Genomic DNA, 27803 nt, shown 5'->3' on the forward strand with positions numbered 1-27803 from the left:
AAGGAGGGCACAGGCTTCCTGAATACAGTGGCTCTTCCAGTGGGGAAATGCTCCACCAAGTGGAACAGCAAGGCTTCTGCTAAAGGAGATGGGAAAAACACTCCACACTTGGAGAAAAGAGTAAAGATGACACATATACATAAAGAAGGAGGGCCCAATTTCAGGCAACTTTCTGGCAGCAGAACTTGATTGCTGGTGTGCTTAGACTTGGGTGCTGAGGACAACTGAGCTCAAGTGAGTCACTGGGAAAACTGTCTAAAAAAGGCTTCTTAGGGAGCTAAGCCACGATTGGTTTGGGCTATAGGACCACAGAAAAAGTTACCGGAAGCCAAGCCTGCCACGTTTGAGCCAAGGCATGGAGCTGGCATCTGGCCCAGGCTGACCGTCCAGAGGACGATGAGGTGATAAGTTGGACAAAGTTATATGAGTGTGGAAGACCAAGGGCATGGATGGTCTCAAATGCTAAGTTTTGATTTAACTGAGCAACCAATGGGAAAGAGCGTGGTTAGTTCAATAGAGACGGGTCATAAGGAAACTGATCATTTTTAGAAAGATTAACTTGGTGGCTTTGTAGTCCATATAAATTAAAAAGCACAAAATTCTCAGAAGCAGGTGTCCCCACTAACTTGGGAAAGCATAATTAAGTACACCCTGCCAGAGGTTAAATGTTTTTACCAAGTCAAGTCAGGTATATCGGTGGGTAGTAGAAAGTGTCACCACAATTTTTCAGGGCAGGTTGGGGTTTTGAGGATTGTGACAAGGGGCCTCAGAGTGACGCACCACCTGGCCACCCCACCTTCTAATCTCTTCCTCTGGCCCTATGAACCTGTCCCTTGTGTGGTTCTGAGTGTTGGGAAAGCCTTCAGCCCCAGTAACTGTGTTCTAAGCAGTGTGTTGTCCTCCAGCTATGATCATGAGGGCCGCCTGACCAATGTGACACGCCCCACGGGAGTGGTGACCAGTCTGCACCGGGAAATGGAGAAATCCATCACCATCGACATTGAGAACTCCAACCGTGATGATGACGTCACTGTTATTACCAACCTGTCTTCAGTGGAGGCTTCCTACACAGTGGTACAAGGTAAGCCCCCTACATCCCACCACCCCACCCCAAAATTCACCTCCTGACCCAGAATCCAGCCAAGCCCAGAAGTGTGAGTTACCAAGCCCAAGAGGACTTTCAGAGACCTACAGCTTCACTCAGCTTGCGATTTTAGTGAAATGTCTGCAGCAAACAAACTCCACAAGAGCTCAACCTTGTAGAAAATGACTTAATCAAATTCAGAAGAATGACATCTATACTGAATTATCTAGATATTTGGAAATGCCTACAGGCTTATCTAAAAATATTAGTTGTCATCCCCCCGTGCTCTCTCCCCACCCTCCTACCTCTCCATCACCAGCACTCCCCACAGACCCAATACACATAGTTACTTTCTCGAAAGCTGTTTATTCTCTTGGGCTCAACTTATTTTTGGTGGGGGAGAGGGTCCCCATTTTGATTCTCTTTTCCCAGCATTTGTTTGTTGAGTTGTTCGTCCTGGAATCAGAGCTCTTTAGCAATCTCTTGCCAAGACTGGGATCTCAAAGGCTTCTGACCACCCCATGGTTACTGTTGCTGTTCGACATGACATACAGTCCAGGACAAGCACAGGGGCTGGCAAGAAAAGGAATTGTGCAGATTAATTTTTCTTTTAATTAAGATATAATGTCAGTGGGTTAGCCCGTTGTCAGAAGATAAAAGTGTCCTCTCAGTAGATAAATGGTGACATTTCTGGACTATTATCCCCCAACAGAGTCTGTTTCAATGACTCTATTTCTGCTCTGCCAAATGATTAATGATGTAGATTCTGTCTTTCGGCATGATGGCTGCAGTCGCAGAAGTGACAGGTACTCACTTGCTCACTACCCCAGTATCTCAGAGGCCAGCCCGGCTGGACTCCTCTGCCCAAATAATCAGGAAGCAAATATCTGTAAAAGGAGTCTCTGACTCACATTTCCTTCCTGGAACTTTCCGATAAAGAAAAAGGTCAGAAGTCTGATTGACTAGTATTGCTTCCATTTGGGCAGGTAAGCGCACGTTATCAGCACCTACTGGCTCAGTCTACCTCATGTTGGTTAAATCTCCTTAGAGTTCTCTTGAGTGGAGGTGGCATCATGATGGAGTCAGCCCCTAACGCATGAGGCGCAGGACGGTTGCTTTTTCTCTTGATTTTCTTGAAGAATCCTAGACATGATTTGTAGTGGATCTGACCTGTGGATAAACCGTCAACTTCAGGTTAGATGGTAGGCAAAAGCGAAAAAATATATATGTGTTTAAGTAGTTTTGGGGTTGTTGTTTTTTTCCAGTTAAGCTAAAATACATGTCAAAGAGCAAGGATGTGATTGACACAAATTGTGTAGGCAACAGACATCTTTAAATGTTTAAGTGTACTATTAATAGTCTTCAGTGAGTAAAAGAAAAATATCACAGCATAATTATTTCTGGAGTGCCACATATTAATAATGTTTTTCTTTCCACGGATCAGTAGCATCTCTGTACTCACCTTAACATTGTGTGTGTGTTAATTGAAGGTAGCCTTAGACTGACAGCTGCAAAGTACCATGGAAACTTATAAAAATAAGGGTTCTATTCTCTTACGACTGAGTGGATAATTTATTTCCCTGTCCCCACCCCCACTTACATTTCTCCAGATCAAGTGCGGAACAGCTACCAGCTCTGTAATAACGGTACCCTGAGGGTGATGTATGCCAATGGGATGGGTGTCAGCTTCCACAGTGAGCCCCATGTCCTAGCGGGCACCATCACCCCCACCATTGGGCGCTGCAACATCTCGCTGCCCATGGAGAATGGCCTAAACTCCATTGAGTGGCGCCTAAGAAAGGAACAGATTAAAGGCAAAGTCACCATCTTTGGCAGGAAACTCCGGGTAAGTGGTTTCACCCAACTTGTCACCACCAAGTAGTCGGGGATACACCCTTTCCTCAGGAGCTGTGGAAGTTTCCTGGTTTCCAAGCCTCCATTACTCCTTTCCTCCCTGGAAAAGACAAGTCTTTCCCTCAGAAGGTAGGAGCCATATCCCTTTGGGGCTGACACCTTGGGGAAAATGTTCCCCATTTCCTAGGACTGAAAACGGACGGGGTTTACCGTTTTCACTAGAGCTAGAGATAGCCTTGGTGTTCTTTTCACACTTGCCATCTTCTCCCTCAACTTTCACTGTTTGGCCAGTTTAACAGATGAATTGGTGCCAGTGTAACTTGCTAAATGCTTAAAGAACAAATATTTTACAACGTGCTGTTGACACTCAAGAAGTTGACAGTCCAGTAGGATATATAGAAGCAGGGTAACCTGGTGGGTTAAGTGAGAAAATAGAGGACCATCCAGGGCCTGGTGGGATCAGAGAGGAGGAGATATCACCCAGCCTGCGGGGATCACGAAAGTCTTCCCAAGAGGAAGTAAAAAGCCAACCACGGAAGGAAGTTTTAACCAACTCTAGCTTCTGCAGACTAGGCAACTTACCCACAAGTTACGTCTCTTAAAAATTAATACATAATATTTATTGAGGACTTTTATGATATAAGCATTACCCTGTTTCCCCAAAAATAAGACCTAGCCTGACAATCAGCTCTAGTGCGTCTTTTGGAGCAAAAATTAATATAAGACCCAGTCATGTTATATTATATTATATTATATTATATTATATTATATTATATTATATTTATTATATTATATACCCGGTTTTATGTTATAGTAAAATAAGACCGGGTCTTATATTAATTTTTGCTCCAAAAGACGCACTAGAGCTGATTATCCGGCTAGGTCTTATTTTTGGGGAAACACGGTATGTTAAATGCTTTACTTGTATTATACTATTTTCAGTAGCCCCGTGGGGATTGTCAATAATATCTCCATTTCTCAGACGAGGAAACACAGGCTCTGGGGAAGCTAATTAACCTGTCCAGGGGCACAATGGCTGGAAAAATGGCAAAGCCAGACTCAGCCCCAATTCCATCTTTCTGTGTGGTTCACTTGCCAGTATTCTTATCCACCAGGCCACACAGCTTCCTGTTTCGATCCTCGTGCATCCAGATAATCTGGGTCCTACTCTGGTCCCTTATCTGGCACTCAGAGGGACTGTTTCTTACCCCCAGGAGGCAATCCTAGGGATCCCAGGCTTCATGAAATTCGACACGTACTCACTGAGTTTGATTGGCCAGGCACTGTTATTCACTGGAGATACATGGCACAGCACACAAAATCCCTCCGCTCCTGCATCTGACTTTCAGGGGTGAGGGCAAGAGGGGCAGACAATAACTAAAAGAAATAACTACAGTAATTGCGGATTGAGATAAACACTAGAAAGACAGTAAACAGTGGAACGTGGCAGGGTGTAACTAATGCTTCGGAATCCCTAAGAGTGGAAGGCTTACTGCTCACAAAACTTGGGCCGTAACTTTTGCTGGGTGGTTGGAGGGAAATTCAGCCAGCCCAGGTGACCTCCCTGCAGGGCCCAGGCCACTCCATATTACCATTCTGCTTTTGTCTAGTTGAAGTTTAATTCTCACAGTAGGTTATCAGCTGGCTCCCATGTTTTTCTTCCTCTGCTGGTATCTGCAAAGTTGCAAGCTGCAGTATCTTCCTAAAGACAAAAATGAAATGAGATTAGTAGTTAAATCCTCAGTGACTGGATTTCAGGGCTATATAATTGATTTTTGATACTCTGCACTGGAGAAGTTGATTACGAGTAGTAATCACGCCTTTTCTCTGATAAATCAGTTACGCGTTTTGACTAAGTTTTCAAAATAAAGTTAGATGTGGCCCTAATATAAAATGGCTATAATCCCAACTCTGAATGTTAAAAATCTTAATAATGGGACTTGTGGTAATCAGCAGAAGTTAGGCACGCCGGTCTTCTAACTGAATTTCTGCCAGGGTTAGATTTGCTGGCATCATGTTTATGCAAATCAAAACACAGCTTTATCTATCAACACCTCAACACTTAATTGTCTAGTGTTAGTTCCTGTAACAACAATCACATATCCATTTAGCTCTCTTAAATGAAAATCACTATGAGATTATAACAGGTTGAGTGGACTGAAAATGTAATTTGAAAATGAGGGAGAAAGCCTGGAATTTATTTGCATCTCATTTATTTTAGTTCAATTCATGCATTGTTTAGTGAACGAAATAAAAGCAACTCCTGGCAATTGCAGGGGAGCAGTTGGGAGAAGGGGTCAAGGAAAGGTGGAGTGTGATATGGATTAGGAGAACTGGGGGTGGGGGGTGGGTCCATTGCCTGAGCTACTTCATGAACCCATGGCAGGGAAGTTTGCAGCTGCTAAACCAAAGGCATCTGTTGGCCTCCACAAGGCATGCAGGCTACCTTGGCTAATGAGAATGCAGGCTCTTCTCTCCTTACCTTCTGTCCTGACAGTTCTTTTCCCTCTAGTTTGACTCCTTTGTCACATGGGGCCCTGAAATTTTTCATTCATTCAAAAGGTGTTTACGAGACTGGACTCTTAGGCAAACGTTACATTTTATAACTAATTGTTTGGTTTCCTGTGTACGTCTAGTTTTATTTTCTCTTTGGTGTAAGTCTCTTCTGTTATTTGGGCTACAAATTAAACCAATATTTCAAATTCTAAACCAAAGAAGATGTTTACTCAATGCCAACTATATGTCAAGCACTGTGGAGTGAGTAGACTATAGAGAGATAAAACTAAATTCTTGCCAACAAGGAGCTTACAGTCTGATGGAGAAGACAGTGCAAATAGCGTGATGTACATGATAATAGAGGTTAATATCACAAGGAAAGGGATACTTCATTGTATTAACCAGGAGAGGATAGGCTGTGGGCAGAAAACAAGACCTGAAATCTAAGGGGCTGAACACACAGTCCAAATGAATCAGGCAGCTCTTAGTGATCACTCACTGTATTTGTTCCACCTTCTGATGCTGTCATTTAAGCACATGACCTCCAAGGTTGCTGTGGAAGGAGAAGAGGGCTTAGATGGTTGAAGGGGACTTAATGAGCAGGGCTGGACATGGCATGCAACGTTTCCACCCACCCTAGTGAGAACATGGTGGGGTAGCTTCAACTTAACTGCAAGAAAGCCCAGGAAATGTTGTCTTTCTGAGTGCCCAAGGAGAATAACATGAAAGGAGAGTTGGTGAACACAAAGCAGGGTCTCAGGCACCCCAGTCAGGTCTGACGGTTGACATGGGATCTGGAAGGGCATCACAGAAGAGTAGAAATCAGTTCTGAAGCGCAGTAGGAATTAGCCAGACAACGAGAGAGGGAAGGGATGATCAGACAGAAAGTGTTGCTGTGAAATAATTGCAAAGAGGTCAAAAAGGGGAATAGCATTTCAGAAAACTTTAACTCAGTTTGACCAGAGAGAAGGGGAATGTGTTATATTGGGGTGCAAAAAAGAGGGAGTTGGCCGGGGCCGCACATGGAAAGGAATAATTTGCTAGGCTGGCGTTTATCCTGAGGACTGTGGGGAGCTGTTCCAGGGTTTAATTAGCAGAGTGATGTGTTGGGATGTGTTGTATTAGAAAGATCTCTCAGAGCCCAGAAATAAATCCTCACTTATATGGTCAATTAACCTACAACAAAGGAGGCAAGCGTATACGGTGGGGTAAAGACAGTCTCTTCAATAAGTGGTGTTGGCAAAACTGGACAGGTACATGCAAAAAAAAAAATTTAAGATGGACCACTTCTTTACACCATGTACAAAACTCAAAGTGGATTAAAGACTTAAATATTAGATCTGAAACCATAAAAACCCTAGAAGCAAATATAGACATCGCTGTTAGCAATATCTGTTAGATGTGTCTCCTCAAGCAAGAAAAACAAATGAAAAATAAACAAATGGGACTATATCAAACTAAAAAGTTTTTTCACAGCAAAGGAAACCATCAACAATAGGAAAAGACAATGTACTAAATGGGAAAAGAATATTTACAAATGATAAAGGGTTAATATGTAAACTATATAAAGAACTCATACGACTTGGCACCAAAAAAAAAAAAACAAACAATCCTATTAAAAAATGGACAGAGGACCTGAAGAAACATTTCTCCCAAGAGGACATACAAATGGCCAACAGATACATGAAAAGATGTTCAGCATCACTAATCATCAGGGAAACGCACATTAAAACCACAGTGAGATATCACCTCACACCTGTCAGAATGGCCATCATCAGTAAATCAACAAACAAGTGTTGGTGAGGATGTGGAAAAAAGCGAACCCTTGTGCACTGTTGGTTGGCTTGTAAATTAGTGCACCCACTATGAAAAACAGTATGGAGGGTCCTCAGAAAATTAAAAATAGAGCTACCATACGATCCAGCAATTCTACTTCTGGGTATTTATCAAAAGAAAAACAAAAACACTAATTTGAAAAGATATATGCACCCCTATGTTCATTGGAGCATTACTAGTAACAGCCAAGATATGGAAGCAATCTAGGTGTCCATCAGTAGATAAATGGATAAAGAAGATGTGTGTATATGCAATTGAATATTATTCAGCAATAAAAAAAAGAATGCAATCTAGACATTTGTGACAACATGGATGGACCTAGAGAGTATTATGCTAAGTGAAATACGTCAGATAGAGAAAGAAAAAATATCATATGATCTCACTTCTATGTGGAATCTAAAAACACAAAATAAATGAATAAACAAAATGGAAGCAGACCCGTAGATACAGAGAACAAGCTGATGGTTGTTGGCAAAGCAGAGGGGGTGAAGGGTTGGAGGGGTGGGGGAGAATTAAATAAATAAGTAAATATATATATATATATATATATATATATATATATATATATATATATATTTTTAGTGAATAAATAAAAAGCAAGAAAGCAAAACTGTCATTATTTGGAGAATCTGTTACCTGGAAAACAAGAGACAACTGAAAATATTTCAGCAGCAATAAACAATTTCATCAATGTAACTATACATACTAAGTAAAAATTAGATTTCTATATGCCAGCGAAATCCAACTTGGAGCAAACAGAGGCAAGTTGCCAGAGCCCACACAAACAGGCCTCCACCACATTTACTAAGGAAACTCACAGAGACTGAAGCAGCACACGGGGTGTGAGTTTAACGCTGCCCTTCACCTTCCAGACAAGACACAGAGCAGGGCCAGGTATCAGACACTAGGACAGATCCTGCCGTATGGATGCAGGACTTAACACACTGCTTAAGGAGGAGACGCCAGTCCTTCAGCAAGCATGAGCACGATTATGACAGAAACGTACCCTTCATCTCTGCAGTGCCACCTCAGCATTCATGGGAGGAAAAGAAAAGACAGACAGACCTCTCAGGCTTCCTCAGATGTGGAGGAAGATAGATTAGAAGGGGACGCGATAGGAGGAGAGGGACAGCACAGAGGCTGCTGCAGTGATCCAAACAAACTAAATCACTAGCAATTGAGAGAAAAAGAAGAGGAAGAGAGATCTGGGATACAAAGCACGTACAATTAACAGCATTTGGCAACTAGCAGGGTTCCTCTGGCATGCTCACCTTTTGAGGGTCCCTCTCCATGATCATAGAGACTGGGAAGCTGAGCAGCCATCCAGACTTTGGGGGCTGGCCTGCCAGGCTGTATGAAGGACAGAGGCTGGGAACTGAACCCCAAAACAGGGATTGAGATTCGGACAACCCTGGTCTTGCCTCTTGGGAGGGGGAAGAAATTCAATGAACCTTTAAAGTGCAACCATTTCACCAGCACCCTGTAATTGTCACTCCCCCATGGACAGCAGAGAATCTGGGGAGCAGCGGCTGAGGGTGTCACACATTGAAGCAAAGAACCTGACCTTTTCCAGGAACTGGCGAGCCCAAGGCACAGAGCTGCTCTAGAGTTCAGAGAAGACCAGAAACCCCCGAGAAGCGATCATGATAGAGCAGTGCCCCATGACATTCTACCCCACTCGGTACCCCTTCTAACAACTGTCAGCAGCTCTTCCGTACAGGCTGGTGAAATCTAAGATGGCAGAGGGATGGAGCTTAACCACACCCTTCTACCCACAGCTTTACGGTGCTTTGGCAAAATTTGGAGAGTTCATCCCTTCTTCCCTGCCCAAATTCAGTGCGGCGCAGATTTTCATTATCCTCCCAAGGCTTTCTCAAGGAATCTCATTTGGAAGAGCCCTCCCTCTCTCTTCCCCTCAGCACACACCTTTCCTTTCTCTGTTCTCGCTGGCCTTTCAAAACCACATGACACCGTTGCATCAGCGCATCGGTAAGCGCCATGAGCACAGAGACCATCTCACCACCGCCCGCATCCCTGGTGACAAGCGCTCTGTGGTAGACACTCAGGCAATAAGTAACAAAGGAAGGTGTGATGGCCACGCCCGCTCAAGGCTCCTCCTGAAAAGGTGCTTGGCCCATAAATCCCACTTCCCCACTAAAAGCAGGCATGAGTTCACAATCACATTGTCCCTGTGTCTGTCAGGAATCTTGCCGCTGCAACAGACAGGAAGTGCACATGAAGTAGATTAATAAAAAAGAGCATGTTCTGTCTTGCCTAATGGTCCCCACAACAGATGGACTAACTAGCTCAGTGACACCATAAGCCCAAACGATGTCATCAGGCTGACATCTCTCTCATGTTCTCTCTTTCTCACAGCCCATTCCATCTCCTAGCAGTGTTTCTCCCGATAGTAGGCCTCGTTTTTTCCTACAGTAGACTGGTGACCTCTTCACACTGGGTGGTCAGACAGACTTGGTCAAAGGTGACTCCAGGCTGATATCAGCTCAGCTTAGTGATCCCAGAGGAAAGGGGAAAGGGTCTCCCCCAGCATTGTTTTTTAATCCTGTGGAGGAACTGTGATTGGCCTGGCCAGATGGAGTTCACATCCCTGAACCAATCACTGGTTAGGGAAATGGGGGTCTCCGATTGGCCAAGCTTGGGTCACATGTGACACACAGGTCTTGTGAAGAGCATCTCAGTAAAACTTCCTAGACAGGGGAAACGTTAAAGAAAGGAGGCGCTGTACCCAAAGAAGGAAGAGCTGGTAGGTGAAATCACACACACACACACACACACACACACAGATATTCTACATCCTCCAAAGCCTAATCAGAAGGCAAAATGCCGGCCCAGCGGATCTGTAAATGCATTAATGCCTCCGCCCCTACCCCCAGAAAGCCTTTTTGCTGGACTTTCAGAATACAGAACTGAAACTGACCCCTTCTATTAAGATTTAAAACTTACATTCTTTCCTAAAATGGATTGAGTGCATAGTTCCCTCTGAAAAGGAAGGCGTATAACCACCCTCTAGGATATTTCCTCCTGATTATGATTTACATAAAGATTGCAAAAGCAAGAAACAGCTACATGTGTAGGTGGCAGAACAAAAGAAAAATTGCTTCCAAGATAATCTTCCATCACGATATTGGTATTAGTGTTATTAGTATTCCAAGAAGGAGTGGGAGTTAGTAATTTTGTTTTCGTTTCCATATAATTAATATGACATTGCAATTACACGTTGGCTTGTGTTACTTTTACTTTTGTGGCAAATGACAGTGACAGAGGAGCAAGATGTGAGGCAGACGTGTATGAGTACATGTGAACACACACACGTGGACTCAATTCTGCATGGAGCCTGCTCAGGTAGGTCTGTTAACATACACAGCCATTGTGAAAGCCTGGATTTTATCAGCTCCTTCCTGCCACAGTGCATTCATTCTGCACCCACTAATATTTTGTTTTTCCAATACCTGGCATGTTCCTGGCACTGTGCTAGGCACTAGGTATACTGGTGAGCAAAACAGAAAAGATTCTCAATTGTGAGCAGTGCTTGTAGAGACAGAACAACTTGTGATACATTTAATATCATAATAGCTTCAATAATACATACTCAGAAGAACAAACTTCTACAAACACATGAGACAGTGCATTCCCCCAAGCAAGTGTTACTTTTGGATGCCTTGCTGTTTCGGAGGGTGTGATGGAAAACCCTTGTGGAGCTTCATCAAAGAAACTGGTATGGATGCTATAAATAAAATACAGGTTTGGAGATGATAGGGAATATCTGATGTAAGTTAATGCCACTCAAGTAAATGATATTTGAGCTGAGAACTGAATGAAGAAGAGGAATTTTCCAGGCCTGAGGTGGAAGGAAAGGCTCCTATGCTTGGCCCTGTGCAAAGGCCCTGAGGCAGAAGAGACTGTTGGTTGTAACCTGAGCAGAAGGAGAGCCAGTGTGCCTGGAGCAAGCTAGCTGGGGGTGAGGTCAAGGGTATGGGGTCTTATTGGCCCTGATAAGGGTCTTAGAAATACTGAAGTCCTCCCCGGATTTACCCACTAGAGAATGAATGCGAAGGAGCATTCATCTACAGGCTGGACTGTCTACTTTCCTTCTTAGATGCTAGGAGACACGTGGCATGCTTGGCTTCTGGAAGTTCAAGTTGAAGGGCGACAAGTACAAGCTCATTCACGTGGTCTGGGCTGAGCCTCCACACCAGACACCTATCTTCTCTGCCATATCCCTAACAATAACCCACCCACCTCCACTAGAATATTCCCACAGCATCTGAAATGAAGCTCTGCATGTGTAGGGCCCTTGCTTACTACTCAGACTTTCACTTGCTGACTTCCCTACCTGGAATAGTCTCCTGGACTCTTCTCCCGCCCTCACCTGTGAAGTCATACTCAAACTTCACAGCCCCCATTAAGGCAGCACTTCCTTTGGGAAACTGTCCTTGTCGACAAGCCCAGTTCTGGCTGTGTCCCTCCTCTATTCCCATTGTTTCTTCCCTATGTTTACTCTCATTTCCACACTAATGTTTCTCATTGTTGGTTCATGGGTCTTTATCCTCCTTGACCTGTAAGCTCCCTGAGGGCAGGGGCCATAGCTGTCTTGCTGTATCTTAACAAGCACATAGTAGGTGCTCAATAAATATTGAATGAATGGGATTTTAAGTTAACATCGTGAAAATCCATTCCCTTTGACCTCTGTTAATTCCAGGTCTTGGAGGTCTTCCCAGACTGACTCTGATGGCTCTTTGGAATGAAGCTTTTCAGATATTTGGTGCTCATGATGTCCTGGTCACCTTTTCTGTTCTCACGTTTCCATGTTAGAATCTTAGGTCATCAGAGTTGTCAGGAATCTTAAACTCAGTCTAATTCAACCCCCTTATTTACAAATGTGTGTTCAGCACCAAGCACTGTCTAAAATAATGGGGACATTAAGAAAGATAAGATAAAGTCTCTACCTACCAGAAGCTCACAGGCCAGATAAGGAAACTGAGGCACAGGTGGTAAAGGTACTGCTTTGCAACGACAAAGCTAATCGTTGTCAAGACTGCAACTCAAATTCAGGCTTTTTCACCTTTTTCTACCTCACCACCATCCAAAATAGCAAGTCATCCAAAAATAATGTTTGCTTGGGGAATACATTATTTAATGTGTTTGCAGAGGCTTACCCTTCTAATTATGCATTATTTAAGCTAATATTAAATTTATAGCAAGTTGTTTTGTCTGCACAAGCACTGATCCCAATGTAGCATTGAGTCTTATATGGGATCTGGGGAGAAGCTGCTTTTTAAATCCCAGAAAGAAAATGAAGATGTCATCTAGGCCAGGTGAATAACTAAACTCCCCAAGACAGGAATTGTGTTTTTAAACATCACCAGACGTGGAGAAGCTCATGCCCTCCCTCACTAATCTTTTTTCGGTTTCCCATACTCAATGCGCAATGGGCAAACGGTTCTTGTATGAGTCTAACTGAAATCTCTCCTGCTGTGCTCCAGTGCCATTTCCTGGAGGAGATCCAGCCCAGTGTTAATTTCCTCCTTCGTGTTTCTCAAATCACCGGCTCCCATCATTGCCCCTCGAGCTACGTTAGAGTCACGGGTTATAGTCCCAGCATGGCCATTTTGACTGCAGCGTTTCCTTTTCTCAGGGTTTTTTATGAACCTCCTTGTGACAGGCGTGTGCTTGGTGAGATCAAAACATTCTGGGGGGAGATCCCACAGGGGAAACTACTTCCCAAAGTCTGCCCTCTGCAAAGATAAAAATCCATGCTAAATAGCTGAGTTTTATTAACTGGGGAAGCCAGGCTGAGGAAAATGCCCGATAATTAAAAATAATGGCTTCCTTACAAATACAAAATTGTATTAATTTAAAAATTGGTTTCTCTATTGCTGAGAACCTACCGAGCCAGCTGGGAAGGGAATTATGCTGATCCTGGCAGTGAAAATAATTCAAAATAACTTTTATGTTCTCCAGGAAGCCTCAAGGTTAATTTAAATATTGTTAGATGGGTAATTTAATTTGGAATAAGAGAACAGTGTGGCTAAATTAAAGCTCCTGCACAATCGAAGCTGGGGGCAGGTGCCCATGAAGGGTGGGACATGCCTGTCGAGCCCTCCAACATCTCACACCCCACACCTGAGGCACCTCCTCTTCACAAATGGCACCCTCATAATTAAAGATCTTTGATTCTAATCAAATTACACAACTAGCCTGAACTCCTTGGCTCAGCTTCCAGTCAATTTATCATATTTAATTATTAGAAGGATTGGGCATTTTTATAGAAATTACATATTTCAAAAGTCAACTTGTCATGATGTCACCGAAATGGCAACATAGGTCCGTCCTGACTTCACTCCCCCTTACAAGAAGAAGAAATAACAACCCTTCGTAGACAAGACACTGCCATGCAATCCAGCAATTCCACTTCTGGGAATATATTCAAAGGAAATGAAAACACTGTGTCAAAGAGATATCTGCACTCCCAAATTCATAGCAGAATTATTTACAGTAGCCAAGACGTGGAAATAACCTAAGTGTCCATCAATGGATGAATGGATAAAGAAAATGTGGTATATATGTACAATGGAATATTATTCAGCCATATAAAATAAGGAAATCCTGCCATTTGCAAAAAGATGGATGGACCTGGAGGGCATTATGCTAAGTAAAATAAGTCAGAGGAAGAAAAATACTGTATGAGGTAAGATAATTAAGTTCGCAAACTTGTTGTGAGATGTTTCTAACCTTTTCTGATGTCAGAGGGACTATTCATTATGAATTTGTACCAACTGGACAAACAGTTAACCAAGTTTACTATTTGGAAGTGCTGAAAAGGCTGCATGAAAAAATTAGACGACCTGAACTTTTTGTCAACAATTCATGGCTCTTGCATCACGACAAAGCACCAGCTCACATGGCACTGTCTGTGAGGGAGTTTTCAGCCAGTAAACAAATAACTGTATTGGAACACCCTCCCTACTCACCTGATCTGGCCCCCAATGACTTCTTTCTTTACCCAAAGATAAAGGATATATTTAAAGGAAGACATTTTGATGACATTCAGGACATCAAGGGAGAATGGCTCGGATGGCCATTCCAGAAAAAGAGTTCCAAAACTGCTTTGAAGGGTGGACTAGGTGCTGGTGTCGGTGCATAGCTTCCCAAGGGGAGGACTTCGAAGGTGACCATAGTGATATTCAGCAATGAGGTATGTAGCACTTGTTCCAGGATGAGTTTGCGAAGTTAATTGTCAGCCATCGTATGATTTCATGTGGAATCTTAAAAAAAAAAAAAAAAATTAACTTATAGAAAAGGAGATCAGATTATTTGTGGTTACCAGGGGGAAGGTGGTGAAAAGGCACAAACTTCCAGTCGTAAGACAACTAAGTACTAGGGACCTAACGTACAACATGATAACTACTGTAAACACTACTGTATGATGTACGCACATATAAAAGTTGTTTAGAGAGTAGATCCTAAGAGTTCTCATTACAAGGAGAAAAACGCTGTTTTTTTCTTTTTTTCTTTTATCTATGTGAGATGATGAATGTTAACTAAATTTACTGAGGTAATCATTTCACAATATATGTAAGTCAAATCCTTATGTATACACCTTAAACTTATACAGAGATATATGTCAAATAAATCTCAATAAAGCAGGAAAATAATAAGTTAACTCAAACCAGTACTATAATAAAATCCCTTCCCAGGGACATGGTGAATTTGGGAATAAGGTTCCACCTTAAATCATCAATTCACCAGCTCATGGTTAGCGCCTATCACTTCTTTATGGTTGGTGCACCCAGGTCAGGAGTCAGAGGCTCATCAGCTCTAAGCAGGAGCAACAAACTCAAATGTTGGCAGTCAGAGGTTGGGGACCCATCTTCTGTGCTTGTCCACTATTCAGTTCTTTCTGCAATCTTAGCACCCTGGCATTCTAATATAGTTGTTATAATGGTAGTCATGCTAATATACATGATTTATATGTAGGTACCCTCAGGATTCTGTGTTATAGTATATATTCATGTGTTACAGTATATATTCGTGTGTGTGTGTGTACACAGATACACACGTACACGATTATATTATATAACTCAGCTGTTGGTCTCTCCCAAGTAACTGCAGACAGGGTCTCATATCACACTGACTGTATTTTATTTTATTGGGGAACAGTGTGTTTCTCCAGGGCACATCAGCTCCAAGTTGTTGTCCTTCAATCTAGTTGTGGAGGGCACAGCTCAGCTCCCCAAGTCCAGTCGCTGTTTTCAATCTTTAGTTGCAGGTGGCACGGCCCACCGTCCCATGCAGGAATTGAACCGGCAACCTTGTAGTTAAGAGCTCGCGCTCTAACCAACTGAGCCATCTGGCTGCCCCTCCGGAAGCTCAACGGCAGCTCATTGTCTTCAGTCTAGTTGTGGAGGGCGCAGCTCACTGGCCCATAGGGGAATTGAGAGAATCAAACCGGTAACCCTGCTGTTCAGAACTTGCGTTCTAACCAACTGAGCCATCCAGCCGCCCCCACACTGAGTGCATTTTAACGAAGGATGCACATCGGAATCGCCAGGCCTCTGTTCCCTGGGGGGCTCACTCAGCACTGCAGAGCCAGTCACACAGCAGGGCTTGGAGGGAGCAGCCCAGGTGGCTTAGAATTGTAGGCCTTATGGAGAGCTGCTGGTCGGAGGGCGGTTCTGAGAGGTGAAGAGAGCAGACTCTGGGTTGGGATCCTGGCTCTACAACTTACGACTTGTATAAGCTTCAGCAGGGCACTTCGACCTACCTGTGCCTTGTGTGTAAAGTGGGGATAATCATACTGCTTGCCTGGGAGTGTTGTTGTGAGGATAAACTCAGATAAAACGAGGGCAGTGCTGAGAACACCCTTCATTGGTGTCATTCGTCCTTGCATTCGTTCCAGAGCAGGAGCCAAGCCTGGCCTTAGCATAGATTTAATGTTTAATGAATAATAAATGCACCAGGGGCTTTATTATATTATTATATCAAAGAGAAACACAAGGGGGGGAAATAAGGAAAGGGAAGGAGGCCAGAAGGAGATGGGAAACGCACAAGCATGGTGGGGAGTCACCACCTGTTGGCTCAGGGAACGCTGAAAACCCTTAGTCTGCGTTGCCACGTTATTCGTTCTACCCAATAAAGCAGGGGTGTCCAAACTGCGGCCTGCGGGCCAACTGCGGCCCGCAATCCATTGTTGATTGGCCCGCAGCAAATTCCAAAAATATATTTAGTTTACTTAAATAAACCAGGTGAGGCAATACGTACTTCACCTCGAGTAAGTGGCCCGGCTGTTTATGTATTTTACCGCATATGGCCCTTGGTAAAAAATGAAAAAAGTTTGGACACCCCTGCAATAAAGCATTGGCGGAGGCTTGAACAGAAATTCTTAAACACATAGGTTTAGGAATCTTCTGCAGCCGTCCCAAATGTAGCAACCCCCTGTGGCTAAATGTCTGTCTCCAGAGGAAGTGATCATTCTATCCCCAGCCTGTGCTTTGCCCTGGATATGGTGACTGTAATTTGGGATCAACACCCCCAGTAATTCTGACAGCTTTTGGACCCGTTAAAAAAAGTGCTGCCCCCTCACTGTTTGCCTTCTTGACTGTTCTTCCCAATTGCTACAACTTTGGTGATGTGAGTCTTCCCACTAGAAGTCATTTCGTTATAAACCCAAGGACTCACCACCTTTATTTCTAGCTCCACGCTTTGATGCATTCTCTCTTCTAAATGTTCTATCTCAAATGTCCTACCGCCTTCTCTCTGGGATGATTCCATGGAAACAGCAATAGTTTGCAGAATCAAGTAGTCCTGGGTTCAAATCCAGCCCCTGTACTTGTCTAGCTATGTGATCCCTCTGAGCTCAGTTGCCCATACATAAAATAATGTCTGTCTTTGTTGTGGCAATTAAACTGGGATCAGATACGTAAAAGTACCTAGCACAGTACCTGTAAAGCATCAGGGCCTTGTATCAGGTTAGATTAGTTTCAACTTGCTAGTCACAGAGCTTAGAAACAATAAGAGCTGAAACAAGATACAGGCTTCATATTTGTTATGACCTAAAAGGAGTCTAGAGGCAAGCAATGTATGGCTGGTGTGGATGCCCATTGAAGACACGTAGGTCTACAGGCATCTAGACTCTTTTTCTCTGGGTGAGCCATCATCCTTGAGGTCTCCATCCTCAAAGTCACCGCATCTTCACAAGGTGAATTCTGGAGCTCCAGGGGTCACATCCACATTCTACCTACGAAAAGGAGGACAGTGGGGACAACAAAAGGGTGCTTACTTCTTAGCTGAGTAGCTTCCTTCAAAGTTCCCAGGAGACCCAGCTAACAACTACTTACATCATGTTAGCCACACCCTTACCTCCAAAGGAAGCTGTGAAATGTAGTTCTGGGTGCAGTGCTGCTCCCCAGATTGCAGGTGTCTGTGGTATTATTAATAGAATTATCCCTGGTCTCCACATAAAGCTGGCGCATGGAGCCCTCAAGGACTGTGGCTTGTTTTTTTCAGTCTCTGCCTCATTTGACAGATCTAGGGCACTCAGAGTATATATAGTACAGACAGCAGTGAAGCTGGTTAAATGTCTAAGTGGTTAATTGGTTGAGGTCTTTAGACCTAAGTTCCAGACTAACCACTTCACTGCTGTGTGACCTTGAGCAAGTATGTAACCTCTCTGTTTTGGGCTCAGTTTCCTTGTTTGTCAAGTGATCTTTGTGAGCATCGACTCAGACAATAGGTGCAAATCACCTAGCACAATGCCTGTGTATACTAGCCTTCAGCACATATTAAAGTTAATCATTGCCATCATCATCACCATCATCACTATTATCCTTAAGTGCTACTGAATTATTAGGGTCAACTCAAGAGGTACCAGACATCTCTCACATCTTCTCTTTCTGCCTGCTTCCATCTCCTATTGCCTCCAGTGGTCACCCCAGGGACGTCTAGGTTTGCAGTCAATTATGTTGCAAGAGCCTGAGCTGGATTTGGCCTCATTTTACTCACTTCCAGCCCTTCACTCAGGGCTGGATGAATCTCAAGAGTGATCTCCTTTACCCCTAACCAGAGTCTAGTCTCCCAGCTCTGCCTTCTGGGACAGGTTTCTTCTCTGTCAGATCAGATCAACTTCTAAATTAGTATTAAATCATGTCTGGATGTGTTCCACTGCTCCTTTCAAATCTACGTAAATCGGTCCTTCCCTTTGTTGGAATTCCCCAGCCTTGCTCAGGTCTCCCCCACGGGTGTCTTGCATCCTTGACAAGATTTTTCTCGAGATAGAAGTAAAGGAGTTCTCATAGGAATGAGCCTTCAGAGTCCCAGATCTTTGTAAAATACGGATTTCTAAGACCTTCTCCCCACCCTCCTAGGTCCCTTTACTTAAAGCTTCAGAAGACATCTTGGCACCTCCTCTTAAACATCGTTAGCTACTCAGCTGATGGTATGCCCCAAAAAGGGTTATAAGTGTGCAAATGCAAGCATACGTCAGAGGTAGGTCGGACTCTAGGCCACCATACTAAAGTGAGTCTCACAATAAAGCAACTCAGAATGTTTTTGCTAGTAGAGGGCCTCGGCTTCAATTTGTAGAAAATGCAATAAAGCAAAGTGCAACAAAAGAAGGTATGCCTTTATACAAATTCTCCTGCCCGCAGGGTGGCGAGTCAAAGCAACAAGAACCTCAAGGTCCAGGGCTGTTGTGGATGGCTATGTAGTTTGTGCAGCACTGTACTGTTTTCACCATTCCCACTTTCTACAATATGATGGCACCCCTTGTAATTGTGCAGTGCACAGCCTACGTAACTGCTTGCTGCAGCCATGCCCAGATCAGCTATCTCTGACCATGAGTAGCCGTGTTTCTGGATTCTGGTGCAGCCTACAAATATTACCATTTTCTATATGTACCGTGATGTGAAGGAGTTTAGAAGCACTAGTCTAAATAATGTCGGGGTTATTTCTTCCTCCAACGCACACTGTGCCCTAGTCATGCCGGCCATGTCCCCCACAGAAGCCTGAGCTAACATGACCAGGTGATGTCTTTCAAACCAGGCCCATTGTGTTTTCTAGGTCCATGGGAGGAACCTCTTGTCCATTGATTATGACCGGAATATTCGCACAGAAAAGATCTACGACGACCACCGGAAGTTCACCCTGAGGATCATTTATGACCAGGTGGGCCGCCCCTTCCTCTGGCTCCCCAGCAGCGGGCTGGCGGCCGTCAACGTCTCGTACTTCTTCAATGGGCGCCTGGCTGGCCTGCAGCGTGGGGCCATGAGCGAGAGGACGGACATCGACAAGCAAGGCCGGATCGTGTCACGCATGTTTGCTGACGGGAAAGTGTGGAGCTACTCCTATCTCGACAAGGTGGGTGAGCGTGCCGCCCTCGGTCAACTGGTGCTTTCTCTTACACACACTGCCCTTTTTACGTTGACCTGATACGCTTTGCCATAAGACATTTTAACATCTTTACTTTGACTCCACAAGGGCTCCCCTTCCTGTCCCCTCCCCATCACTGGAAGGAAAGAAATCTGAAGGAAAATGTTATTCATAGCTCAGCACTATTACCATTAAAAGCAAAAAAAAAAAAGTGCTAGACACTCAGTAATGGCAGAAAGGACAGATTGTCTGATTTTATTCTGAAAAAAAAAAACACCATAATAATAATAAGTGCTGTTGAAGCTGACAGAATCATCCCACTGGCAGCACGGCTAGTCATGACTTATGAATTGGAAATACAGTGACTCATTTCTGCCTTGCCTGAAATTAAACCATCAGGGTAGGGAATTTTGCCTACAGCTTGTGCCCACAGACCCCCACCCTCCCACTTGGCCCATTGCTGAACCAGACCATGGATCCTCTCCACATAATTCCCTGTGTCTGAAAGTGCAAGATTCAGGTCTCCACGTCAGAAAAGGTCAAGTTGAAGCAGCAGTAAAAGGAGGTCCCCTCAGGGCACCAGTGAAGATTTTTGAAGGCTGCGCTGGTCATTTAGTCATTAGACAGAGGCTGCCTCATCCCGGGCCTCTCACCTGGACTCACCTCCATGCAGGTCCATTTCCCTCCCTTCCTTCCTTCCTGGCCTGCTGGTTACAGTGTTCACTGACAGAGCTGTGACCTCCTCTGCAGGAGAGGGGCTGCTGTCCCTTTGCTCCTTCCTGAATACTGTTCTCATTATGCCATAAAATACTGTTTCCCCGAAAATAAGACCTAGCCGAACAATCAACTCTACTGCGTCTTTTGGAGCAAAAATTAATGTAAGACCCGGTCTTATTTTACTATAAGACAGGGTATAATAATATGATGTAATATAATATAATGTAATATAATACAATATAACATAATATAATATAATACCCAGTCTTATATTACTATAATATAAGACCGGGTCTTGTATTAATTTTTGCTCCAAAAGACACATTAGAGTTAATTGTCCGACTAGGTCTTATTTTCGGGGAAACACAGTACTGAACTGCTTGACCAGAGGAGGCAGGAATCTCCCAATTGCCTGAAGTTTGAGGCCATTTTCTCCCCCCCAAAAAATCAATGATTCTGGGCTATTTAATCTTTTCAGTAGCTTCTAAATGGAGGATGTGCTTTCTCTTCAGATTTAATCAGGGGTGTGAAAAACACAGTATGTGCATCACCCCCATCCCCTTCTGGGTCAGTGGCAATCACTTTTAAACAATTTCAGAATTCCTTGTGATTGGGTCTGGAGGCAAATTCAGTGCCTCTCACCTCCATCCTCCAAGACCTCACTACTCAAAGAATGGTCCAAGCACCATCAGCATCACCTGGGAGCTTGTTACAAAAGCAGATTCCCAGGCCCATCTCCTCCCAGAACTACTGGCTCAAAGTTTGCCTTTTAACAAGATCCCTGCGTATTTCTTTCTTTTTATTATTTTAGTTTCAGGTGTACAAAGCAACATAATGATCAGACATTTGCCCCACTCACAAAGTCATAAACCCCCTTAAGTCTAGTGCCCCTCTGACATCATATATAGCTGTTACAATACCATTGGCTATATTCCTGTGCTGTACTTCATATAGATACATGACAGATAGATAGATAGATAGATAGATGATAGATAGATAGATATTCATATATTGTATAATTATATATGTATATATATAATTATATTGAATGTCAATAATATTATTGACAGAATTTATTCCATTTCCCCAAATGTTACTTCAAAAGACATGAAGAATTATATATATATAAACATATATAATTATAGTTGACATTCAATATTATTCTACTTGAACTTCAAGTGTACAGCATAGTGGTCAGGCATACAATCTATGAAGTGATTCCCCTGATAAGTCCAGTGCCCATCTAACACCCTACATAGTCTTTACAATATTATCAACTATATTCCCCATGTGTATTTCACATCCCCGTGACTATTTTGTGACCACCCATTGGTACTTCCTAATCCCTTCACCTTTGTCATCCAACCCCCATCCCCTCCCACTGGCAACCACCAGTTTGTTCTCTGTATCTCTGAGTCTATTTCTGTTTTATATGCTTGCTTATTCTGTTCTTTAGATTCCACATATAAGTGAGATCATATGGTATTTGTCTTTCTCAGCCTGACTTATCTCACATAGCATAATATTCTCTAGGTCCATCCATGTTGTCACAAATGGTAAGGCTTCGTTCTTTTTTATAGCAAAATAATACTCCATTGTATAAATGTACCACAATTTCTTTATCCAATCATCTATTGATGGGCATTTCAGTTATTTCCAAATCTTGACTACTGTGAATAGCACTGCAATAAACAGAGGTGTATATATTTTTTTGAATTAGTGTTTTGAGTTTCCCTGGATGGACAGCCAGGAGTGGAATTGCTGGGTCACAAGGTAGTTCTATTTTTAATTTTTTGAGGAATCTCCATACTGTTTTCCATAGTGGCTGCACCAATTTGCAATCCCATCAACAGTGCATGAGGGTTCCCTTTTCTCCACGTCGTCACCAACACTTGCCCTGCATATTTCTCATGCACATTACAGTTAGGGAAGCACCGCTCCAGCCAGCTATCATGATCCATCAAAGTTGGCGTGCCCAGTGAAATCAATCTACTCGTAATCTCTGGTCTAAACTTCCCCATCCTTCATGTCTTTTGAAGTAACATTTGGGGAAATGGAATAAATTCTGTCAATTTGAGTGATTAGTCCTCAAGAGCCAACTCATGTGTTACCTTCCCTTTTCCTTCCTCTAGTCCATGGTCCTCCTGCTTCAGAGTCAGCGTCAGTACATATTTGAGTATGACTCCTCCGACCGTCTCCACGCTGTCACCATGCCCAGCGTCGCCCGACACAGCATGTCCACACACACCTCCATTGGCTACATCCGCAACATTTACAACCCACCTGAAAGCAACGCTTCGGTCATCTTTGACTACAGTGATGATGGCCGCATCCTAAAGACGTCCTTTTTGGGCACCGGGCGCCAGGTATTCTACAAGTATGGGAAACTCTCCAAGTTATCAGAGATTGTCTATGACAGCACTGCCGTCACTTTTGGGTATGACGAGACCACTGGTGTTTTGAAGATGGTCAACCTCCAAAGTGGGGGCTTCTCCTGTACCATCAGGTACCGGAAAATTGGCCCATTGGTGGACAAGCAGATCTACAGGTTTTCTGAGGAAGGCATGGTCAACGCCAGGTTTGACTACACCTATCATGACAACAGCTTCCGGATCGCAAGCATTAAGCCCGTCATAAGTGAAACTCCCCTTCCTGTTGACCTCTACCGCTATGACGAGATTTCTGGCAAGGTTGAGCACTTTGGCAAGTTTGGAGTTATCTATTATGACATCAACCAGATCATCACCACTGCCGTGATGACCCTCAGCAAACACTTTGACACCCACGGGCGGATCAAGGAAGTGCAGTATGAGATGTTCCGGTCCCTCATGTACTGGATGACCGTGCAGTATGACAGCATGGGAAGAGTGATCAAGAGGGAGCTAAAACTGGGGCCCTATGCCAACACCACCAAGTACACCTATGACTACGACGGCGATGGGCAGCTCCAGAGTGTGGCTGTCAATGACCGCCCGACCTGGCGCTACAGCTATGACCTCAATGGGAACCTCCACTTGCTGAACCCGGGCAACAGTGTGCGCCTCATGCCCCTGCGCTATGACCTCCGGGATCGGATAACCAGACTTGGTGATGTGCAGTACAAAATCGATGATGATGGGTATCTGTGCCAGCGAGGGGCTGATATCTTCGAGTACAACTCCAAGGGCCTCCTAACGAGAGCCTACAACAAGGCCAGCGGGTGGAGCGTCCAATACCGCTATGATGGTGTGGGGCGGCGGGCTTCCTACAAGACCAACCTGGGCCACCATCTACAGTATTTCTACTCGGACCTCCACAACCCGACTCGCATCACCCATGTCTATAATCACTCCAACTCGGAGATAACCTCGCTCTACTACGACCTCCAAGGTCACCTCTTCGCCATGGAGAGCAGCAGTGGGGAGGAGTACTATGTTGCCTCGGATAACACAGGGACTCCCTTGGCCGTGTTCAGCATCAATGGTCTCATGATCAAACAGTTGCAGTACACAGCCTACGGGGAGATTTATTATGACTCCAACCCGGACTTCCAGATGGTCATTGGCTTCCATGGGGGTCTCTATGATCCCCTAACCAAGCTGGTCCACTTCACGCAACGCGATTATGACGTGCTGGCGGGACGATGGACCTCTCCAGACTACACCATGTGGAAAAACGTGGGCAAGGAGCCAGCCCCCTTTAACCTGTATATGTTCAAGAGCAACAATCCTCTCAGCAACGAACTGGATTTGAAGAACTACGTGACAGGTGAGGACTTTGCCACCTCAGTTGGGCAGTGGCTCCCTGTGGGGTGGTTGTTCTGGTAGACTGTTGGGAACTTCAGAAGGTCTTACATCTTATACTAGGTTAGAATCCTGTATTGCTGCAAACACTGGGCAGTACATACAGTGCCTTGAACGGTCAAGTAACAGCAGTACAGAGCGGTCACCAAGTCTGTTTGGAGATGTCCTGACCATGTCCAAATCCATTCACTTGAAATAACTTTTATAAGAGCCTTTGCTACCCCAACAGATGGTAACAGCCTTATGGTGGGGGAAAGAACAGGACTCTGGTCAGAAATATTTCGTTGCAATTCTCTTTCTTTGATTTATAAGCCAGTGTACCATGGGCTAGTTGTCCAAACTCTCTGAGCTGTAGTTTCCTTCTCTGTGACAGGACACTAATAAAACCACCCCATAGAATGATTTGAAGAGTAAATGAACGTATGTAGATAAAGTCTAGTGCCTGCACTTAGACAGTGAATGATAACAAAAGGGTATCTGCTTGTGTTATTAACATTATCGTTACTAGTGTAGCAATGAGTTAGCATAGGTGCTGAGATACCTAAGACCCAGTTCCTGACACCAGGCTGCCAAGGTATACATATAAACAACCAATGAGAATGCAAAGCAGAATTAAGTCTGTGCTACCTTATAGGTATCTGTTCTGTTATTTAATCAACAAGCATTCATAGAGTGGCACCACGCTAGGGGTGCCACTCTATGAATGCTCATTGACTAAATGCTTGTTGATTCTGGGGGTATGGTGAACAAGTCAAACACCCTTCTCTCAAAGGTGTGTGTGTGTGTGTGTGTGTGTGTGTGTGTATGACTTAAGATTTGAAAATTTTGATGAAGTACAGAAGGGCCCCATGTCAAATGGGACCTGAAGAAGGGAATCTTGGTTGGCAGAAATGGGTCAAGGCTGAAACAAACAATGAGCAAAAGTCAGAGAGGCAATGGAAGCTTTGAGAATCATATGGATGGAGAGGCCAAGGAGGGAAAATAATGTACTTCCTCATGATAAGTGAGAAATTGGTGAAATGAGGGTCCCTATCCATCCACAAACATCCATCTATTCATCCATCTATTCACCCATTCAACAAATGTTTTCATAGCATCGAACATATACTAAGTACTAAAGATACAGTGACAAGCAAGACAAAGTCCCCCAGGGAAATAAGCAAGGAAATATGGATGGATGGATGGATGGATGGATGGATGGATGGATGGATGGATGGATACCCAAAGAGAATGACTCCCAGCAAAGAAGCTAGGGTCATCTCACCTGCCCATGCATCGTAGAGGGACAACGTGGGGACCCCAAATCCAAGCCCCGCCCCAAAGTTCCAGGAAACTCATAGCTCTTGGCCATGAGCCAGGGAGGCATTGAGCCTCGAGGGGTCATTTATCCAGCCCCAAGATAGGAAAGGAAGCGGTAGCTGTCTGGAGCACAGTGCTGCCCTCAGCATCCCCAGCTGCAGAAAGAAATAGACGACCTTAAAGATCAAGGTGTGGCCATGCCATGCCTCACTGACAAATTCCAGACCCTTTGAAGCTGAGCCCAGCATCCCTCCACAATTGAAGCAGCTGGTCACTTTTGAGCCCAGGACCAAGTTGTTCCCCTCTGTCCTCCCCATGGCACCTCGTCAGGAGGCGTTCCCGTGCTCCTGGGCCAGGCTTCCTCTCTTCCCTGTGGCTTCACATGACTTGTCTGCCCCAGTTCACTGCAGCTGCAAATTAAAGGACCTTTCAGGAACACACGCACACGTATGTCTGTAGTTTCAGATAACGATAAGTGCTGTGAAGGTAAATAAACCAGGATAAGGGATTAGACAGTGATGAGCAGTGTCCCCTTTATTTAGGGTGTTCACAGAGGCCTTTCTGAGGAGGTGGCATTTGAGCAGAGACCTTTGTGAAGTGGGGGAGGGAGAAGAAGAGGGTTCCAGACATAGGAAACAGTGTGAACGGGGAGGCAGACCCTGCCTTTCAGCCTTAGGAGAATCTCCCACCACCCAGAATGTGCTTTCTAAAGCCCTGCTTGGCGCTGGATATGAGGATATGCATTGGCCAGAGGCAAATTTTTAAAAAGCCCTCAAAGTAAGCTGCACAGATAGTCACAGCTGCCAAGGCCCAAACAAAATCATTCCCAGGGAACAATCAACCTCAACTGACCCCCTCAGCTACTTTTCTGGTTCTTCTGAAAAGGCAAAAAGAAAAAAAAAAATTTTAGCAGAGTTTTCTGAATGGCAAGATGGCTTTCCTCGTGCCAGTGCTTCATGGAGACTCAATAAATGGGAATTAAATCAAGTTGAACTAAGTCCAACAAAATTGAATCCAGAAACCATTAGGAAGAGTCTGACATACAAGGTAGTGTTGCAGAAGCCACGTGTCTAGGGCTGATGTCTAGTCGGTGCTGGAGTAAGGGGGGCCTGGGGAGAGAGAGAACAGGACCAGACACAAGCCCACACCTGCTGCCCATTCAAGATGAGACGACCCCTGGAGAGGGGATCCCAGCAGAGAACACCAACTCATTCTCCGCTATTCGCATGTTGGCTCATCTGTAAACCCCCTCTAAATGAGTCTTAATTTGCCACTTAGGAGCTGAGCAGAGTAGTTGAACTTGCCATTCACAATTTAAGCTGAAGAAGTAATTAAGATGTAGTCGGGAGGAACGCAAAAAACAGAACCTTCTCTCTGGTGCTCTGGAGAATCTTTGCTGTCTGGAAACAGTTCTCTGAATGCTAGAGGCAGCTCCGGAGGCTGGAGGCAGCTTGTTTCCGCCTAGGGATGCTACTGGCACGAAGGAGAGAGGGCAGGATACAGGGTACCCATTAGGAATCCCGTGACACCTGGGCTGGAGTATAGGTGTGGCTGCCAGGTGTGGGTGAGGAGGGCAAGAAGTGATTCCTTTCCCACTCATGGCTCCAAAGCAGCACCCTTTTTAAAAGTTGTTTTTACATTAATATATTGATGATTGATACGTGTGTGATTAAAAAAAAAAAAAGAGGTATTAGTAGAAAGACAGACTGGGAGACAGACCCCCTCCCAATGTTAGCATCCCAGGAGACTCCCCAGTCCCGGACAGACTGGGACCAGCGCCCAGCCCTGAGCCTGGCCTGTCCTCAGCCCAGTTCCTTCTGATGGCAGAACCTGAGCACATCACCCGTTTTGGCTTCGCCAATCACTTGCTGGGTAACTTGAACAAACATCTGAACCTTTCTGAGCCTGAGTTTCTATATCAGCAAAAAGATGACTCCAGCAGCATTCCCTCCATGGGACTGTGACAAGTGAATGAACCGTGAGGTATAAAGCACCTAGCGTAGCACAAAGGCCGGGACATGGTAGCGATGGGTTTATTACGTTTAAGTAGCAATGGACTCAGAGGCAGGGAGTTTGTACTGGAAGCGCGGAGACACCGCCTTGGCATAATTTTCGGGGGGATGTGAGGAGGGGTCTCCAGCTCCACCCTGAAACAGATCCTAACTCTTACCTGAGTGGCATGGCTGTGGCAAACCTGAAACCCCAGACAAACTGGGAGTTGAGCGAACCTCCTAGACGTCGCCCACACTGGCTCTGTTTTCTCCCCACACCTTCCCCCAGGCCGGTCTTTGGGCTTCAAAGCCCAGGCACACATAAGCATAAGGTTGGATTTTGTGGAGTTTAATGTC

General features: G+C 44.5%; 1 protein-coding gene across 10 annotated transcripts in view; it reads left to right on the forward strand.

Annotated features, from left to right (window-relative positions):
- TENM2 (teneurin transmembrane protein 2) overlaps window positions 1-27803 on the forward strand; it is a 1142683-nt gene that overhangs the window by 1105373 nt on the left and 9507 nt on the right. For all 10 annotated transcript variants that reach the window (XM_019740872.3, XM_019740888.3, XM_019740899.3 and 7 more), the window contains 4 exons: window positions 906-1081; window positions 2695-2930; window positions 19349-19645; window positions 22507-24121. In XM_019740872.3, coding sequence (XP_019596431.3) covers window positions 906-1081; window positions 2695-2930; window positions 19349-19645; window positions 22507-24121 — 2324 coding nt within the window. The remainder of the gene's footprint in view (window positions 1-905; window positions 1082-2694; window positions 2931-19348; window positions 19646-22506; window positions 24122-27803) is intronic.

This window comes from Rhinolophus sinicus, chromosome 5, assembly GCF_057876585.1.
Source record: "Rhinolophus sinicus isolate RSI-liver-muscle chromosome 5, RSI-T2T, whole genome shotgun sequence".
NCBI lineage: Eukaryota > Metazoa > Chordata > Mammalia > Chiroptera > Rhinolophidae > Rhinolophus > Rhinolophus sinicus.